Here is a 16382-nt window from a genome sequence, read left to right as displayed (position 1 = left end):
ATAAAGCAAGAATAGTTATGTGCACTGTAGTACCTGTTTCCAAGAAATCTGCTAACAAATTCAGTACCCTGCAGACACAAATACTGTTTCTTATGAAGAGAAAAAAAAATGATGCCAAGGTGGATAGGTCTGTGTAAATAAAGATAAGTTGGAAGGTTTATTATTTTAAAGGGAGGGAAGAAGTAATTTCAATGTGCAAAAATGGATGTGTTCATCCTCTTGCTTCTGATTTCTCCTCATTGTGTACATCTACATAGAAAAACAGGATGTTGCAGACACACCCTATAAAGAAGCCCAGGAGTTCTTCAGTGTAACTAAAGCTAGCTGAGATGTTTGGCTGTGCTGAGACTACAAATTGCATGTGTTCCCTGCCTAGCCTCTGCAGACGCTCCTTTGTCTTTAACCAGAAGTAGTAATATGAAAATTCTGTCCTTTATACAACTTTATTCAACCTCGTACTCAAGGCACATCAAACAGATTAGCTTGACCAGCTGTCAGGCCTCACTTACAAACAAATTGTAGTTGAGACAGACTCAAAAGCTCATGGGAGGACAGGCAGTTATCAGATCCACACAGAGGTTTCCTTAACCGTTCTAAACAAAGCTACTGAATGTTAAGAAGTTCTTTTTCTTCTCTGAGTCTGCCCATATGGATCCACCTCACTTATGGTGACTTTCCTGCAGTCTCCCCAGTCACAGAGTGATGTTTGAAAGACCCTAAGGATAGCTGGGTAAATAAAGTGTGTAAAGCAGCTCTCCTTAAATTGAGGCACGAGCAACAGGCATAGGAGGAATTCAGTAGTCTCCTTGCCCATTTTGTCTCAGGTATGGGAATACTCTTAGGCATGCTAGAGCATCGCCCAGACTCTCATCCATTCATTAGTAACAAACTTTTAATGTGTTGGATGATCCATTTGAAGAATTTCCAAAAAGATATTGCCAGGCCTTCCACAAATAATTGATTTATCTGGTACAAACAAAAAAGTGCTCTGAAAGCATATGACATGTAGAGCTTGATTTATCCTGTGTTTGTGGCTGTAAGGATAGAAAAGGGTCTGATGGGTTACTTTAAGCTGCAGGTAGATATTATTACAGTAAACTCAGTAGGATATTCTACCAGTACTTTATTCCAGTGAGTTACAAGAACTTAATTTCATTCTCTAATTATGCCAGTTGAGTGATACCCACCACGAAGACAATTTTTGCAAAGAAGCATTTAAATTGGATGGGGAGCACGCAGCTCACAGACTGGTAACAACGTCAGTTAGATCCCAGAATTGGCAAAGGCAAGCATGAACCAGGCCTCTTAAGGATTCCTAAATGACAGAAGAAAGAGCAAAACAAATCATGTTTGTACAGAGTTCTGGCAAAAAGAAGCTAAGAGAGCTTTAAGTGTACCTGATGGGGACCTGATTGATTTGAATACAAGGAAGTAATCTTACAGATCTGTGAGCTCACAGTAGGCCTCTTGAGAACATACGGACTCATATGATTTTAGGTAGACCACAATTTCTTGTGTTTCTGAAGAACTAAGCAAGATTCAGGTAACTAGGAAGGGTGGGAAGAAGGGTGTTTAGCTCTTGATTCTAGGAGACTCAAGAACCAAGAGCTGGTGTGGACCAGCGCATGAGGGCTGACAACAAATACTGTCTGGCCCACAAAGGAGCTATCCTTATGATCACATCACACCCAGTGTTCCCTAAGAAATCCATCTTCGAAGGCAGAGAAGGATACTGAGAAAAATATGACACTGGATGATTGCAGAGGTAAAACAACCAGCAGACTACCTCAGCAGGGAATGATCAGCCAGTCAGGAGCAGCTACTAAAGAACTTAATTCTCCAATTTACAAACAGGCATATAACTAAGCTGATTTCCTAACACAACCCAGCATTAAGTGCATGGAGACATTTGCTATATCTACATTACTCCTTTCTGGGATGACAGAAAGATTCCACAGGTCAGTCAAACCATCTGCACATTGACATTAAGTAAGGAATTTCCCTAGCACACTATAGGAGACTTATAGCATGCTGTGAGTCTACCCGTCAGAAGAACAATAAGAGTTACCGCAGAAAAACAGATGGGGAGTGGCACCTTTAGCATGCCACCCAGGACCCTACCTACAGATAGAGTTCTGTCAGTCTTGGGCAGGGGGAAGAAAATTTTGCCACAGTATCGCAGTGCGTGGTGGTGGGAAACAGCCAAAGTGTGGGGTTGCTCTCTCACTCTCCATAGACAAAAAGTACACATTAAAAGTTGAAAGGAAATGTGAGAAATTTTAAGAAAATAAAAACAAGGAGCAAATAATAGTCAGGGCACTGAAAATGCCTTCAGCAATACGAATTACAGTGATTATGGATGTTTCTTAACCTGGGTTACCTATAATGATTAGTAATGTTTACAACATTTCAATAGAGGACCTACTGGAGTACTTGGAAAATATTGCTGAACTTCGGTAGTTAGAAATGGAAATAAATCCCTCCTAGAGCACATACAGACAGAGTACAGGTTCCAATGGTGCAGTAGTCCTACACATACCACACCTGAGATCCATACTACCAAATGAAACATACAAAAAAGAGCAATCCTTAAAGGAAATCTACAGTCTGTGGCTTAGCCCACACTGTAACATTTTGGCATGATGTTGTTTTAGTGGTAATAAACACTACTTGGACAGCGAAACCCTGAGTTACATCAACAAAAAAGGCCATAGTTTTTCTCAGAAACTCAAATAAGTGATACCCAGTACATCGATATAAGTGATGAAAACATGAAAATTCTCACTGGTCTCCCAGCCAAATCAGGGTAAAAAACTATTCATGCATTACAGTCGCAAGCTATATACATGTGAAATTACTCCTCTTTAATATTTATAACACACACATGCTCCATGCATAATATGCAAATTCGTGCAAATGCCACCACCACCTTTGAACTGTACTTTTCCAGGAACCCAAACTTACGAGTTTCAAAATTTCTAACAAAAAGTATTCCAGTAACTGACGTTGTTTTCAACTGTTTCTCTTGGTTACAAATGTATTGGAAAGCTTTGCACAAGATGCGGTCTGTGTAACCCTTTCTTATTATGGGTTTGTTTTCTCCAGTGTGTGGGATGCTAACAGGTGTACTCATCATAATGTTCCACACCAAATGCTGTTCTCATGTTGCTTTAGTCATCAGTTCGAGATTCAAATCCAAAATGCATAACTTTGCACCCTCTTTTGTAAATGTTTCAAGAGTCAACTCCCAAAGGAAGCATAACCTTTAGGACAGAGTGCCTGTGACTCCCTGCCTTGTGAAAACTTCATGTCCCTTTCACACAAACTCTAACAGAATTATTAGAAACAGCTGTTCACATACACAGTACCTAGATATGGCAGTGCTAAAAGTAAGGATAAAGTGACAGACAAAAGCTGCTCTGCTAAAGACAACAAGCAAACACAAGCGTTTCTATGAGTACACAATGAAGGAGAGATGTGCTTTGGCAGCAACACACCCCAACAGAACGTTGTCTTTCACATTAATAAAACCAGCTGGCACAGTGCTCAGAGTCCCTGTGAGGTGAAATTAGAATTACAGAATATTTCAAGTTGGAAGGCAGTCATAAAGATCATTGAGTCCAACTCCCAGCTCCTCGCAGGACTACCTGAAACTAAACCATATAACTAAAAGCATCATCCAGACACTCCTTGAACTCTGACAGGCTTGGTGCCGTGATCACTTCCCTGGGGAGCCTGCTCCAGTGACAAATTGCACACACATGTACTGTAGATCCACACACCATCTGAGGCCTGATTGCAGAGTTCATAATACCAATGAAGAAAAGTCCAACCATCTGGCAAGCACGTGGCCACGCTCTCCAGATGTACTGCAGTAATCCCTGAGGTTATTCATGCCCTTTCTGGCTGAGACATAAGAATCACTTTTCAATACTATTTCAGCATTCATATGCCTATAGAGTAAGTTAACTCCTCCTTGCCAGAAAATTAAAGGACAAGGGGAATGGATGGCGATCAGGTATGATGACTTCTAGCAACACCAGCAAGCTTTTACATAACAAAGGTAATTCCTTTAAAGATTCAAAGCTTATTTTAGCCTCCAAATCCTGCCATGACTCAGCAGCAGAAAGATTATGCCTTGTTCTAGAAAAGATATTATCCACTTTTTTTATGACTGCAGCTGACTGAATTAGACAGCTTGTGTCTGTCCCATTCCCAACAGCATGGTCTGTGAGTAGTTAAGCTGCAAAACAAGGCAGAAAAACAGGTGTCACTGTTATGCTGTACTGTGCCATTTTAGCAGCCTGCCCTGTTCCTAGATTCCTGAATAAGGCAGGTAGGAGAATGATCTTCTTAATGCATGGGAAGAACAGAAACAAATAAAAAGACTCAGGTTGCTTAAAGCAAGCCTGTCCCTGGAAAAGGAAGTTCCCCTACCAATGTAAGACAAATGTGAGCAAAAAATTACACCAATGAATTTCGGTAGTGGACTTTGTCCCATTAAGGATGTGCAAAACTTCATATTTAGTGCAACAATGAAATGTCAGAAGGGTCTGTAACGCATGCGTAATGCGTACCATGGGAAAAAACAAAAACAAACAAACAAAAACCAAAGCTTGAAGAACAACACTTAAAGCTTTCACACCTCTCTACCCTCAAACATTCTCTGTTATAGCCTCAAGGTCACTGCTGTATATGAAACCTGTGAGTTTTCCAGCAATGAACATGGTCTACGAAGGCAAGGGGGAAATGTTTTTGTAAGTTCTCTTATTCTATAGACACTGACAGGGAGTTTTATTATACCAGAAAAGAGACATGATAAAGGGAGAAAAGGGAGAGGTATTCTCCTTACATCCTTCTGCAGATACTTACTGAGGTAGACCTCAGTCTACCTCATGTCATCACTAATGACTGACAAACCCTGTGGTCTTTTACAAGAAAGGCAAAAATCCTATAAACTACGCACAGGGAAAAGACCGTCCATTAACTCAGGCATATGTGTAGCTCATAATCACTAGCCTTTTTAGGGCTATTACAATGAGGTCGGATGGTTCAAAAGGCACTGTGCCCATGCTGATAGATAAAAGATGCAAACCAGATGTGAATATAACCACAACATGTGGTACAAAACTCTGTATTGACAGCAATTCAAATTGGGGTTTCAGTGCCTTGAATTGTCTGAATAAAATAGAAACAACAGCTTCAGGTACATATCAGAAGTTACTGGTTGCTTCCACAGCCTCTTCACCTCCCAAGTCCTGTAATACAACATCCATCCTCTCACACAGAGTCAGCAGGATTGCTCAGAAAATGATCAGGAAAAAAAACAGTGTGATTTCTCCAGCTGGCTAATTCCTTGGTTTAGAAGAAAACAAAAAAATGTAAATCATTTAAGGCAACATCAAAGTTTTCCATACCTCACCTTGTTGTTAATCATTGTAACTACAAGACTGCAAGAGTGCAGACAGGCTCAACAGTCTTGGTGGCAGTCGGACTCTCCAGCAAAGTTCTCTTCATAAGGCCACAGCATTATAAAATAATTCAGACTGGAAGTGACTATGATGAGGTCTTTAGTCTAACCACTGGCCAAAGCAGGGTCAGCTATGAGATAAGACAAGGCTGCTCATGGCTTTATCCAGTTGGACACTGAACAACTTCCTTGTTTCAAATTATTATCCTTGCCTCTTGTCCTCCCACCATAGATAGCTGTGAAGTACCTGGCTCCATCTTCTTGATAACTTCTCTGTAGGTACAAGTGGCTGCTGTTAGGTCCCAAAAAAGCCATCCTTCTTCAGGCTGAACAAACCCAGATCCCCAGCCTCTCCTTGTAGGGCCTGTCTTGGTGATCCTATGGTGAACTTGCTCCAGTTTATTGATGTCTGTCCTGTAGTGGGGATTCCCAAACCTGACACAGTATCTGGAAGTGATTTCACGGGTGCTGAGCAGAGAATTATCACTTCCCTCACTCTCTGGGCCACGCTCTCATTCTCACAGCTCAGGGTGCTCCTGGCCTTCTCCAATTCCAGGGCACACAACTGGCCCTTGTCCAGCTCACTGTCCACTGAGCCCCAGGCTGCCTCTGCAGAGCTGTTCCTCACCCCTCTGTCTCCAGCCTGCAACACTGTAGAGTTCTGCCTTTTTAGGGGCAGGACTCACAGTTTGTCCTTGCTGAATTTCATCAGGTCCTCGTCCATCCCCTCTCCTCCCAGCTGTCCAGGTTCCCCTGACTGGCAGCTCTGCCCTCCAGCATGCCAACAGGGATCCCCCCCAACTTGGTGTCGTCTCCGAACTTGGTTACAGTGGCCTCCATCCCCTCCTCCAGACCACCGATAAAGATGTTCAACAGGACAGGTCACAGAAAAGACCCCTCCAGTACTCTAGTTTTTACCAGCTCATTTACCAATGGCCCTTGAGCCTGACCAGCAAACGAGACTTTTACCTATCTAGTCATCTAGCCATCCAAATTGTAAGTCCTAACTTGGATACAAGAACAAAGTGGGACACAGTGTCAAAAGCCTTGTTAAAATGGAGATAAATGACATCTGCTGCGGAAAACTCATCAACAGATTCAGTTGTTTTATCATCACCCAGGCAATCAGGTTGGTTAGACATGATTTATTCTAGTAGCTCCCTAATCATGCCATTTAGATTTGGATTTCTGATTTCCTTCTTTACGCTAGTTCTGCTTTTTCTCTCTTGCAAACTGCTCTGTGGATTTCAGAGAGTGAGGATTAGTGTTCTTTGTGGTTGTGATACTTGGCTGTGAAGGGAAAGGAAGAAAGCAGTTTCACAGCTTTATGATACTGTTCACAGAAACAAAGAAAATTAAAAAGAAGATATAACATGCCATAGAAGCGGACTCCTACTACAGAATCACAGAATGGTTGAGATTGGAAAGATCTTAGGTCTCTTTCATTTCCCCATAAAAGAAAAACAGAAGACAATGTTTCTTCTCCTGCAAAATCAATCTGACAATTCACATTAACATGACTTAAAGTAAGAACTGTTCCAACAAAACTCTCAAATTTCTTCAAATAATATTAAGTATCCTGGCTCTGTCACAGTCTATCAGAGATCTTCTTCAAAACATCCAGAATGTAAAGAACCATTTCCTGTCTTCTCAATTTGTAAACAATCTAACTAACTTAGCAGAAGATTGTACTTTAATACACATAAGATGTAGAATTTTAAACACGCTGTTTTGAAATTCTATGCCAGAGATGTCTTCTTTGAAATCAGCAGGAAGCCTTCTCCATGAAGGTCACGCGCTTACAAAAAAATCCTTTGATGGGAGAGGTTGCTCTTGAGCTGACACCAGCTGTGCTGTCCAGCACAGGCAACGCATGTTCAGACACGCTAATCCACGTGGGAGCCTTTCTAGGTTGAAGCAAAAAATAAGACTGCATAAGCCCTTGAAAAACAAGGGGCCTTTATCTCAAACTTTCTTTTAGTAGTCACAAAGTCTTCTGTAATTCATTACTGCAAACTTCCTCATGCTTTTGGACTTTATCAGGACATTTGTAGGAATTCCTGCTGTTTATTCATAGCTGTATACTTTTGAGGTATAAGACACTGCAGCACTGAGAAAACCGTGGACTTTCTGTATCCAGCATCTGTCTATTGCACAGTGCAAGGCCGGCTCAGAATGTTTTGCAACAAGTTTTTCTCAGGTGATTTTTCACACATGGCATTTTAAGTGCTGACAAAAGTATGTTTATTTGTGAGAACTGTAAATAAATATATTTCTTAACAAGTCAATCAAGTTTACAAGATATATTTATGTCCCACCAAGGACTAAATCTTGTTTTCTCTAACTTTGGTGGACAAAATGACCTCACTTGCAGCCAAAGCTTAAGCTGGAAACAGAGTATTTCATAGTTTTCAACTCATCTTTTCCTTTTAAATCGAGAGAGCTTTCAATGCACCTTTCTGCACTCAGTGCTGAAAGCTGCACATTGCACAACTGATGACTCTGCTCATTTTAGGCTAGGCAGCCATAGCTGTCCACTCCTGGCACAGGCCAGCATGCGGCTAACTACAAATACGAGTTCTATGTTGTGCAAGGCTGCTCTGCAGCCTGCCATTCTTAATAGGGATCAGTTGCTCGCAGACTCACAACATGCCAGTGAATCCCTCTCAGACCCAAAACTGATTTTTTTGTCAAGTAAAAGGAGGTAAGCCCCAGGACTGCCCAGCCTCTCTTGCCATTAACCCATATAGGACAACACAGAGTTTTCTACTGATATTTCACAAGACACCGATGTGTTTTCTGTCCTTTTCTCATGAGCAATGAAATGTGACCACTAAAGAACACCAGATGCAGTATCAATTCATCCTCTCCTGGAAAGTTTAAAAGCACACAATACATTGAGAGAGGTTCATTCTCATCTTTGGCTGAGAAAGTATCTGACAGTCTGACTACTGCTGTCCTGAAAAGTGTTAAGAATAAACACTGACCCTACATATATGCAAAATTTAGCCTGCCATGCCAACAGTGGGCAGCACATCTTCATCAGTGCAGGCTAGGATAATGAAACACTGGATAGCTAAGAATACGGTGGGCTCGCAACAGCCAAATATATCACACTATACTAAAGCATATCAAATCCAGCATCAAAGAAAATAACAAGAACACAAACACAGTTCCTTAAAGATATCCTTGAAAATATTTGCAATGATAAATCACCTCCACTGCTTAAAAAAACAACCAGGGATGAAAGGAAAAAAGCTAGATTACAAGCACATTGTAGAAATAAAACTAAGAGGCACAGCTAATGGACATCAATGTCTTGTAATGATACCTGTTTTTTCTCCACAAATCTTTTAAAACATGTCATATCTGTGTAAATAAACCATTTAGCTGCATAATATATTTGAAAGCTGATACAGAGAAACTACCATTCTTTACTAGATAGGCTAGAGGACATGTATTGCTGTTTTTAATATTGCAATGTTATTTTAAAAGTTTAGAATCCTGAAAAATTTTCCCACCACAGCGCTTAACAACTTTGTATTATGTTTCAAACATATTAAATTATATTCCTGAAGGCTTTATGCAGTTGTCCTTCTGCAGCATTCCAGAACAGAACTTGTCCTTCTGTTCCATCTAATTTAAAAACTGCTTGTACATGACATGGATTTAGTTTGACAGAGGTGTCTTAAAAAATTCACAGCAAGCCTATTCCAGATAAGAGAAAGTGAGATTGACTTATCCTACTGAAGGAAGATAAAAAGGGTGAGGTCACGACTGGCATAATTTGAACAAATCACAGTCACAGAGCGAATGCAGTATCGACCATGTAGAAAGATGAATTTATAACTTGGAAAAGTCTTCCAGCGTAAAGAATCCCTTACAACTCAACAGTAAAGGATGTCCGTGTAGAGAAAGAAAGGCACAGTGCCGATCCTGCTTATGGCACAAACTTCTTCATTAAAACAGCTGATCAACAATTCACAAGAAAAGCCAATGGTTGCAAAGAAATAATAAGCTACATATTCACAAGAAAAGACAGACAAAAAAATCCATGCAGTATTTGTAAATGAAGAATTCAAGGAAACAATCACAAAGGCGCAAGTGGAATGTGGTGCGCTGTTCTCCCTAGCCAGAGGTATATGTTTCTTTAACTGTTACTGCTTAAACAGCAATAAAGGCACTGTCCATTAATTCATCCAAAAGCTTTTTCCAGTGTTTACAGAGGAAAGACTAAGCTTTACATGAAGAAGCAGCAGAAGCACACCGAACAATACAACTCTCAACAGAAACATATAGGAAGGGTCCAGTGCTTCGAGGAAAGCAGGTCTCCTTGGGTCTGCATTCCCTGGTTGAGATGCAGGTTTAGACAACTGATGCCCAACAGCACGGCCCTTGCTGGTGCCAGACCCTGGGAACCACTTGCAGAGGAACAGTCAGCCCTTCTTTCTTCACCCTTCTATCAATTAATATAATAATATGTAGTATATCATACAATGATATACAATATATGTTTTACATATATAGTATATAATTAATAAAATCAGAGCACCTAAATGCTGTTGAAATGACCTGGCTGTAGAACTAAGGTCTCAGATAATGCTAGCCACAGCAGTATTCTCTCAGCAACCCTCTTTTCCTGTACCAACTTGACTGCTATTTTCAACACACACCCAGCTTCACAATTCCTACAGAAACAATTTTTACTTGCCCTTGTGATTCTCATTTTGCAGGCCATTAGCTAACATCACAGTATTTCATTTCCTTTGCTGTTCTGCAGACATCAGATAAATCAGAATACAAGGATATGAAAAAATAATACTTTGTTGAACAGGGTACACATTCCTTCACATTCCCCACAAGAAAAAAGAATACGCACCTAAGGGTACATATCACCAGAGAATTGAAGGCTGGAGACGTACTGCCACAATCCTGTTGATACTGGAGCATATTAAAGCAGATGTTTCCTGTCAAGTGTTACACTCTCCCTACAGTATATACTAGTATATTCCAGCAGTCACTTCAAGCAAACACATATAAATGTTAAACATCTTGAGTGAATTCTCTTGTAATCCACTGCTCCATTTGCTAATGCTGTATTCGTAAGCAACATCTAGTGTCCTCTGGATGATCGCTTCCTTCTGTTTAATAATTCACTGTGAAAAACTTTTAAACAACCTATCGTCATGCACACAAGAGAACAAAGCATCAGATTTTCTAAATCCTTTCTTTCAAGTACTATGTATGAGTTTTTTTTACAGCTAAGGAAAAACTCTAGTACAATGACTTAGGCTAAACTATGGACACACAATATGGACACACCATAAGAAGAGATGATTTTCATTTGCTCTCTAGCACAGACTTCAGGAGAGAGGCCCACGACCTCAGAAGACAGCAGTCAAGTGAACAGAAATTGATCCAATTCTGTCACATGAGAGCTACTCTTATTACTGCGGTCCAGAAGCAGGGTGGTACACTACAATAAGGAGATTAATTTTGTAGACACAAATCAAATTACACCTTGCAGACAACAGCAGGGCTCTGATAACTGAAGAAATGTTATCCCAGAGACACTGTGATGACACCATCAAATACAATGAAATATTTCTTGCAGAATCCATCTTTCTGTCATGAAAAAAAATTAAGGGATGTTCACATACAAGATCCTTTTGACCATCATTATCTCCGTTTCCCTACTCTGGTAACATCTGTAGGGAAAAGATTTCCCAGTGTTTTAATTTTTTATGGAGCAGTGACTGTATTATTAAATCCCAGTTAGATGGACCTGAAGTTCAGATTTCCCAGCTTCTTCAGGAAGACTGACAAGTAGAATGTATTTCTTTTCTTTTACTAAGTACTATTTCTGCTATCTTATTGCAACTAGTATTACAAATGTTGCCATGTCCTTTTCTCTATTACTTGTGTTAGAACAACAAAATACAGAAAATAAGGAATATCAGCACTCAACAGCGCAGCAGAAACCTTTTTTTAAGTACTCTGTTTATTAGTGTGCTTTCCCTGCCTTGTTATGAAGTGTTGTTCCTATTCTTGTCCATACTATGGCATGACGTAGATAACAGTTGACCTGAAAGTCCTTTTCCTTTATTTATTTCTTCTAATCCACTAACAAAAAAGACTTTTCAAAGTATTTTAAACAACACTCCCATGGAACAGAATGGTACTGCACATGCATTAAAGGCCAAATGAAGACTAACTCAAGCTGCCATACTTCAAGATTAAATCTAGCAAGGTGAGACATGTCTATGAAGCCCACGGATGTAGACTGGTATGAATAAGAACAAAACTTACCATTTAATCTTTGTATATAGAAAGGTTTACCATGCATCTACCACCCCAAATGGAAAAAATGCTAATTTGAATGCATGACGGTTTAGATAGAAAAGAAATACTGAAGTATTTAAGGGATTTCTTTTAGATATTGCACTGGGTGTTCATGGCATGGTTTGCCAGTGGGGGCTGCAGGGGTGGCCTCTGTGAGGAGAGGCCAGGGCTGCCCCATGTTGGACACAGCCAGTTCCAGCCAGCTCCAACCCAATTGCCTTCCACAATGAGGTGACTGGTTCCCTGAATGAGGTGAGAGCAGCGGATATTGTCTACCCTGACTTAGGGTTTCAGCTTTCTCTCCTGTAACATCCTCATGTCCAAAATGATGAATCATAGAATAGTTGAGCTGACAGTGAGACGGACTGAAAACTGGCTGAATTCCAAGGCTCAAACGGTTGCGATCAGCAGCACAAAATCCAGCTGGGAACCAGTCACCAGGGGTGTCCCCCATACATCCATACTGTGGCCAGTACTGTTTCATATCTTCATTAATGACCTGGATGATAGGACAGAGTGCAACCTCAGCAAGTTTACAGATGATACACCACCATCAGTGTGCTGCCATTTAGAGATGCCTCAGCAGGCCGGAGAAATTGGCAAACAGGATCCTCAGGAAGTCAACAATGGGCAATACCAAGCCCTGCACGTGGGAAGGAATAATCCCTGGCACCTATACATAACGGGTGCCAAACAACTAGATAACAATTCTTCAGAAAAGGACCTGAGGTCCTGGTGGACCATGAGTTGACCATAAGCCAGCAATAAGCCCTTACATCAAAGGCCAACAACATCCTGTGTAGCATTAGAAAAGCATTGGTCGCAATGAATTGGTAGCTTTCCTGACTACTCATCACTGGTGAGAAAATCTGGGGCCCTGAGTCCAGTTCTGGGCTTCCTATAAAGATACGAACCTAATGAAGCAGTTCTGGCAAAGAGCCACAAAGGTGACTATGTGATTGAAGCAGCTGTCATGCTAGGAGAGGCTGAGAGAGATGAGATTGGTAAGCCTTGAAGAGAGAAGGTTCAGGTGGGACATCTTATCAATGTGCATAAATATCAAATGTTGGGTGGGCTGGGGGAGGACTTAAGATAGAGCCAGACTCTTCTAATGGTGCCCAGTGACAGGATGAGATGCAGTGGGCACAAAATGAAATTCAGGAAGTTTTGTTTCTACTTACAAAAAAACTTTTCTACTGTGAGAGGGGTGAAATACTGGAACAGGTTGCCCAGGAAGACTGTGGAGTCTCCATCCTTGGAGTTACTCAAAACACAAGTGAAATGGCCCTTAGCAATCTGCTCTAGTTGACCCTGCTTTGAACCAGGGTGCTGAACTAGATGATGTCTAGGCATCCTTTCCAGTCACCACCACTCTGCAATTACTTCTTTTCTGCCAGAATTAACATTCCTAGTACAGTTTTAAATTAATTTTTAACATTTTATTTCCAGTGCATGAGCTTGAAGCATGAGCTTTACAGGTAGATATACAAATGGGTTTGATGACAGTTGTCCCTGGAGCACACCAGACCAGTCCATCAGAAAGGAATAAAAGAGATCAAGAAACAGAAAGGACAATAGATTTAAAGCATACAGTAGTAAGCAGTAACCTCAAACCTACTGCAGAACTTAAGCAAGCAGTGTTATCCGTTCTTTTCTGAATTTTCTACTCAGAGTACAAAACATTTTCCTTATTGATTTTACTATCCGTTCTTTTCTGAATTTTCTACTCAGAGTACAAAACATTTTCCTTATTGATTTTACTATACTGGAGCTGAGATATGCAGCAGCAAACATAGAAGGGATGCTGTCCCTTCAAACTAAACAACATGGTGTCTGGTATCAAACATCACATTTTGGAAGAAAAGGGATTTCCCTTCCTATTGCATAAGTACAGATTAAGGGCTTAGAATTTTAATACTAAGCCTTATACTCGTGTGCTAATTCAATATAGAATTGCTTAATCTTGATTTTTTTCTTTTTGCTTCATTGCAATGGAGATATTCTTGTCCTTCCAAAAGGCTTTTTTTTTCCTGCAGGTTGGCTAATTAGTGCATGGGAATGGAATCATAAATGCCTTACACATATTGTTTTACACCCACTGTACGATTTCACTGATGCTAGTCAAACTGTTCCTTATGTTTATAGATACATGAAACTGGAATTCAGTACAACATGAAACCTACACTGAGAATCAACCTCTCTGTTATCCACTCCTTCAGGCAATACACTGGATTTCAGACAACGACATGCTACGATCTTACTGAAAAATACCTCTTATAGACAACCACCTTTCCTCGAAGTTCATCAGTTCCTTATGGTGGGCTTCAATGGGAAACCTGGAAGACATGATGGCTCAATAATTCATGCAGTGAACTTCTGAGGAAGTGGTTCTTATACTCCTGTGTTCCAGTCCATGTAGCTAGCCAATATATAGGAAAAGTGACTTGCTTAAGATGAACTACTGAATGTTATTTCAAGCCTAAGTTGGGCTCTTCAGTGAGTGAGTTCAGCACTGGCAGTCTTAAGTTAAGCAGGTTATAGAATTTTGGCCACCAAAGTATGAGAATTTCTAGGCAACACTATGGCATTTTTAAAGAAAATTAAAATTCAGGTAGTTTGGATTGTCATGCATATAAATGAATCTAAAACCAAAATTGAGCAACTTTGAAAACATGCAACTTTTAAATCTTCTGGACAACAGAAAAAAAAAAATCAAGTGTCCTGGATATAGACAGCAAACTTCATAATACTAAATACTTGAAAGAATAGATGGGAAAATAATTACATCCTTCCATCATTATCAATTGCTCATTTTTATTTAATAATCAGACATAGCTCCACAGAACTAAATAAGGCAGCAATCGCTATGAGACAATCTGTGCTCCAGAAGGTCAAGTAAACATCATTCGAATAGTCACAGTGTTATTGAAGGGAACTTCAGTACATTACTACTTTCTGACATATTTACCCAACTTTAACAAAATAAGACAGACAAACATATTCAAATGTCACTGTCTTCAAGTCTTACAGGAATGCAGACATCCTGGGTTGTACATCCAAAATGAACCTCTATTTATTTTATATTGTATTTTAATACAATAGTAGCTTTCATTTAATCTACGAGATTCTGGGATCTCTAAACAGAATAAACAAAATCCAGTAAACCCTGACCATACCATATTTCCTTAAACTAGATCATCCACCTACAAGTAAGGAATATTTCCCTGAAGACTGCCAAGCATTAGAGGAAGCTGCTAACTCTGAATTTAGTAAATTTTAGAAATGTCCTGAATAGAGAAGCACCCTGAAATCCTTGCTCTTCAAAGAACAAGCAGTCTTTTCATAGAAGCTACATTTCACTTTGAAACTACTGTCTCCTGATTAGACACATATAATAGGGGCAGCAAATCATTCTTGTGGTAGTAAAGCTATGCAACCAGATCAACACTTGAGACACAGTTGTCTCAGCAAATACACTTTCCACATAGAATATATAAGCAATAACATTTAGCTTAATCCTCTTATGCTGATATTTGCCAAACACTAAGGCATGGCTGAGGCTTGTTGAAAAAATTCAGCAGCTAACACAGGATGCACATTCGGCAAATCTTTTAAGAGCAGACTGAACGTGCAGAAATAGCTTAGATACACTTTTAACCTGTTTGGAACTGGGAATGGATACCACAACTTCTCAAAGTCCCTTCTGGGGAATTTTGTATCATGATAGATTATATATTTCAACCAGTTAAAATAAGAGGGCATTTTTGCTTGGGTTTTTTTAATGCTTGTTTAGTGCTGAATCAGAACTTTGTCTGTTTTAAACTTCCATGACTTGCATAAGAAGGGCTGTTAGATTAGGCTGTAAAGCATTATTTTACCAAGAAAAAGAGTGAAGTTATTTTGAAAAGGAATTACCAGTCAAGTATTTGTAGTCTTGAAAAGATTTAACCTATTTATTTCTTTTCCCAGGCTGACCTAAACTATTTTCATTCAAGTAAAGGCTGGTAAAATCAGTCTAGGTAAGATCAAAATATTGTTGAAACTAGTTAAAACACTGAAACACATAAAGACTGTGAAAATTAGAAGCTCTTCTCAAAAGACTTCACAATTTTGTAATTGCTAAGAAGTAAAAACCAGGGAAATAAATAACGTAACAACCAAAGTGATACAAACGCGTGTTTAATCTTACTTGTCCAGGGCTGTGCTGGTGGGCATGCTCCTGCCAAATCCTCGGACACCCATCTGACAGAAGTATGGAATGCAAGACAGATTGGCAGCAATTATAGCCAATGAATCCGACGCATTAACAAAGAAACCATTTTGGCCAAGGATCATGTAGCGGTCCTGGGAAGACAAGAAATTCAAGAAAGCATCTTAAATCCTATATTCTGCAGAGTGGTAATTTCTTTTATTAGATGCACTGTAGACAAGGGAAAAAAAAAAAAAAAGAACAGGCTTTGGGTTTACTCACTCACATCCCTCTTCAGGCAGAATAATTTATTGGCATCCTGGCAGGTTTATAATCTCACTGTCACACTATCACACCACCACTCCCCCAGCCTTGCAAATC

General features: G+C 39.9%; 1 protein-coding gene across 1 annotated transcript in view; it reads right to left on the bottom strand.

Moving 5' to 3' along the window:
- Nucleotides 1-16382, bottom strand: part of PGM5 (phosphoglucomutase 5) — a 67250-nt gene that overhangs the window by 34888 nt on the left and 15980 nt on the right. The window contains exon 6 of the mRNA XM_065655483.1: nt 16002-16156. Within this exon, the coding sequence (XP_065511555.1) occupies nt 16002-16156 (155 nt within the window). The remainder of the gene's footprint in view (nt 1-16001; nt 16157-16382) is intronic.

The sequence above is a fragment of the Caloenas nicobarica genome, chromosome Z, assembly GCF_036013445.1.
Source record: "Caloenas nicobarica isolate bCalNic1 chromosome Z, bCalNic1.hap1, whole genome shotgun sequence".
Taxonomy (NCBI): domain Eukaryota; kingdom Metazoa; phylum Chordata; class Aves; order Columbiformes; family Columbidae; genus Caloenas; species Caloenas nicobarica.
The sequence above is the reverse complement of the archived record's forward strand: the minus strand, read 5'-3'. Positions and strand labels throughout refer to the sequence as shown.